At 32.7% G+C, this 4469-nt stretch overlaps 1 protein-coding gene across 1 annotated transcript; it reads right to left on the minus strand.

Moving 5' to 3' along the window:
- Positions 1-2198: 2198 nt before the first annotated feature.
- On the minus strand, positions 2199-3918 carry LOC110639692 (FCS-Like Zinc finger 10-like). Its single transcript, XM_021790740.2, has 2 exons — positions 2804-3918; positions 2199-2706 (listed from the first exon to the last, which is right to left on the minus strand). Exons 1-2 carry the CDS (start codon positions 3916-3918, stop codon positions 2553-2555), a joined length of 1269 nt encoding a protein of 422 aa, XP_021646432.2. The 3' UTR covers positions 2199-2552.
- Between the last annotated feature and the right edge of the window lie 551 nt (positions 3919-4469).

Here is a 4469-nt window from a genome sequence, read left to right on the forward strand (position 1 = left end):
TTATTTTAATTAATTTTAATTTTTTTTCAATGTTGATTAAATTTAATTAATATTTTTAAAATTAATTAATAATTTAATTAGTTAAAAAGCCGACCCCCCCTAAAAAACATTTTAGTGGGTTGTATGGTAGTTTTATTATCGAAAGCAAGCGTCCTCACTTTTAAAAGTAAAGGAAATAATATCTTCGTTCCCACAGATGGCACTAGTTGATAAGTTTAGAGATCTACTAGCCTTGAGATATTGACAAATGTAAAACTGTATATAAGAAAAGGAGGTCATGACAAGAAGGAAGGCTTCCCATTGACAAGTCTTCGACGCCCGAGTTGGCCAGATATAATAAAGATCCTGTTGACAGAGAACTTTCTCCTGCATTTAAAATGTTTAAACCAGATCAAAGCTTTAAAAAGAATCTGCTTACTTTACTATGTCGTTGATAGCGATAGTTATACTTGAAAATTCGTTTTGTAATTGATCTCATTTTAGCAGATGGCATAATGAACCGATATTTGAATATGATTATTGAGTCTAATCCAAAGAGGTTGACTGGACTCAAAATTAGGTTCTTAAGGTTCAATTGTTGGATTAGGGTTCTTGAATTATTTACTTTGAATTGCTCAGTTTAGAGTATTTTGAATTTGAATTTCTAAGTTTGCTTAAGAATCTTGATGTATCTTTTTAATTATATTCAATATTTAAAATTAGAAAAATAATATTTTATTAAATTATAACTAATTTGAACTTAAATGAAAAGAATTAAATTAATTTAATTAAAAAAAAATTAAAAATAGACTTATTTAAAGATCATAAAAAAGTAGGTAGATATATAAAATTATAAGTATAATTATTAAACTCGGCTCAAAGGATCATGTTTACGGGTCATTAGTTCAATTGATGGTTAATAATTTATTCAGTGAATATTAAAAAATTTAAATATATGTTAATTAAATGTTATATTTATTAATATAAATATATAATTTTAACCAAACTAAATTTTATTTTTAAAATTAGATTATATTTATGTATATCTTGATAATATTATTAAAATTCATATAAAAATATTTAAATTTTAAAAATTTTTATTCATAATATTTATAGTTAATATATAAAATAATGTAATTGAATAATTATCTTCTTAATATTTGTGAATATTAATTTTATATTAAAATAAAAAAAAATTAAACATCATTTTAACAAATTTCTTGCATTACTAAAAATAATAATAATTAAAAAATATCTAATTCATTAACTAAATATAAATTAAAATTTCTAAATATTAAAATATCAAATTGGCTATTATGTTTTAAAATTTTTCAAATTAGAAAATTTTAAATCCGTCAGGTTAATGGATCGTTGGGTCAACAGATTACCGGTTTAGCTACCAAGTTATCTGATTTTTTTCGAATCAAGATCAACTCTTTGTCCAGTTAAATGAGATAACTAACCCGATTTTGCATACGGGTCATTGAGTTGACCCACCGGACCGGCCCGGATTTAATAACAGTGGTTAAGGTCAAAAGTTATCTGGTGGATAATTCGATTCCTTGCATAGTATCCTTAAAGTCAGATATATTAACCAAGTCAAGTGCCAGCTGTTCCTAGTAGCTAATTTTTAAGTCACAAACTCTCCAATCAGACATCTAATCATTGCTAAATGTGGATGTGTGGTGTCTTATCATTTCTCACGAGACCTATAATTTTAGATCGTATCAATAACTACAGATTTCATCCATCCAAGATTACTGGTAACTCAGTTTGGGTTGTGTGTGTAATGGCAAGGAAATAGTTATGCAATGTGCCACTAGTACAGACAAAAACAGGAAGCTCCTACTCTTCTTCCTCTCTACTGTTGAACAAATTCACACACCCGCGCGCGCGCACAGAGAGAGAGAGAGAGAGACAGAGAGCAACTATTCACCTCGTGATGGTGCAATAAGTGGACCTACAACCCTGCTAAAACTTCTATTATGCAGCAAATTAGCTTGAAATCTGAGAAAAATGTCAACATCTTCAATAAGATTACATCACTCCCAGGGGAAAATTTGTCTTCAAAGAAAGCTACAAAATCTAATTTCATCTTCCTAATATGAGCACTCCTCCTGTAACTATCATTAAAACTCATGATTTTGTCCTCTAAGGGAAGGAACAAGTATTTCTTACTGGCATCAAATTTGGAATCAAATTGGCAAGCTTAGAGGAAATAGCATACAATATTTGATAGCATTTTATATTCAGTCAAAAACTTGTCCAGTTCGCAGGCTTATATAATGACTCTCAGAAAAAGAACTAAATTGGGAAGCCAGAAAAATCAGCTTCCACTTTTTCAATTATGAGCCAATCTAAGTGAATTATGATAAGCAAAAACTAGCCAAAATAGAGGTTCATCTCCCATGACCACGAACAATGAAACAAACAATGTACAAAACGATCATCCATGGTTGCTGACAAATGCAAATAAACAGCTCTTTGTAAACGGATGATCAAGGGCATCTACCTTTGAGAACATTTTCATCAATCATGGGATTGGTGAGTATTGTTAAGCCATGCAAGTGACTTTATGGAGAATCAAAAATGCCATTTTCAAAGAGTTCCTCACCATTGTCAGACCCGAGAGAGTCATTGGAAGATTTGTTGATTGTTTTCTCCATTTCCTCATCAATCATAATCTCCTCAATGCGACAACTTAAACTGCAAAAGGCTTTCTCACCACTGCACGAAATCAAAACAAATAAGTATACCCTACTAAATCAGTAATGTGCATTTTCCAAAAAAAAAAAAAAAGCCTATGCAGATAATTCAGACAAACCTGTATATGTAAATATCTCTTTCACCTTCCAATTTCTTGTTGCAATGATTACAGAAGTTCAAAAAATCATTTAATGGTAATGGACTTTTAATTGGAGAGCTAGTAGCAGCCTGAGGCATTCCAGTCTCATTTCCTTCATTAGAGTAACATTCCAAGATGAAATCACCATAAATGTGAGTTTTCTTGGGGTTGGGACCATGTGAAATTACACAAGTGTACTCCTCAGAGAGCTCAATCTCACTTGCAGAGAGAGAAACAATACATCCATTGGCAGAGCCAACAGACAACGGAGTCAAGTTCAAATCTGTATGCAAAGAGTTTTTTGAATTTGGGCTTCCTCCAGAAAATTGCCAAGGACTATTAACTCGAGTAGTTTTCAAACAGAAATTCCTTGAAGTCACATTGGACTTTGGTTCAGCCAAATGGGACAGGGTTGAAAAGGACTTGCAGGAGTCCAGTGAACAACACTGGATTTTTCCAAAGTGCTCAGGTTCAAATGGGGCTTCTCCAGTCTCAAAAATAACATCAGAGCTGCCGCTCTGAAGAGGAGAATTGGCATGGGTATGGGGGAAAATTGCAAAATTTCTTGGCAGAGACTTTGGTGCCTCAAAAGAATTAGCATAGGCTTGAAATTTTGGGGTTTTAGCTCTTACTTGCTGTCCAAAAAGAATGTTCTTGCTGTCCAATGATTGAAGAACTTTGCCAGATTCTCTCATATCATCATCAAGAGAATTTACAATGCTTAAGCCAACTTTACTGCAATCCCAGGTCTTCTGGTACCCATTATGGGACGACCTTGGGGATTTATAGGGGTTCCCTAAATTTGAGAACACCCTAAAATCTAGAGGAGATGTTGGGCTTCTAACAGAATCACAATCTGATAAACCCTTAGGAGTTAACGCAACAAACAGTCCAGGGACTCTGAAAAAGGAGTTTGTTTTGTGATTGTATCCCAGACAATCAGATTGGGTGTGGGACTCAGAACCAGAATCCGACATTGTTAAGGGACCCATATGTTGATCTTTCTGGAGTAACCCAAAACCCTTTTCTGGAACACCAAAAACCCCTTTATCTGTACCAAGAGCAACATATTTGAACAAATAAATAAGTACCATATTGCGGGAAAACAATTAGAATAAGCAGGAAATTGATTATACGCTTATCAGGATTATTAATCATCAGCTACATTGAGGAAATAATGGGGAAAAAAAAAGATGATAAACCTTTTCATATACAAGAAAGAGTAAAAATTTCATGGACCATAACTCGATTAAAACGCCAAACGAAGTCTAAACAAACAGGAAAAATATCGAATCAATTGGAAAAGCAGTAAGGGATGGCAAAATTCTCCAAATGCAGGCAAAAATTATGAAGATCAAGAGGGACTAAGTGAAGTAAAACATTGTCCATCTCGATTTTCCCCATGAAACTGAAAACCCCAGATGACAGAAATCTCTCAAAGAGAAGATATCCACATAAGCAATCCTCAAAAAATACAATGAAAAAGGCTATAAAAACCAATCAACAATGCCCAAGAAGATGATCAAGGCCAAACATAAGCATTAACCCAAAAAAAGAACAGAAACTGTACCAACTGAGATAAAAATAATAACAATAATCATAGTAAGTATTTTAATCAGAGAATGAAAAAGAATAGCAAACCTGG

Source organism: Hevea brasiliensis, chromosome 4, assembly GCF_030052815.1.
Source record: "Hevea brasiliensis isolate MT/VB/25A 57/8 chromosome 4, ASM3005281v1, whole genome shotgun sequence".
NCBI classification, from domain to species: domain Eukaryota; kingdom Viridiplantae; phylum Streptophyta; class Magnoliopsida; order Malpighiales; family Euphorbiaceae; genus Hevea; species Hevea brasiliensis.

Coding starts and splice junctions, on each gene's coding strand:
- LOC110639692 (XM_021790740.2), bottom strand. CDS start 3,918: ATGGTACTTATTTATTTGTTCAAATATGTTGCTCTTGGTACAGATAAA. Junction 2,707..2,803: donor AGAGATATTTACATATACAG/GTTTGTCTGAAT, acceptor GATTTCGTGCAG/TGGTGAGAAAGCCTTTTGCA.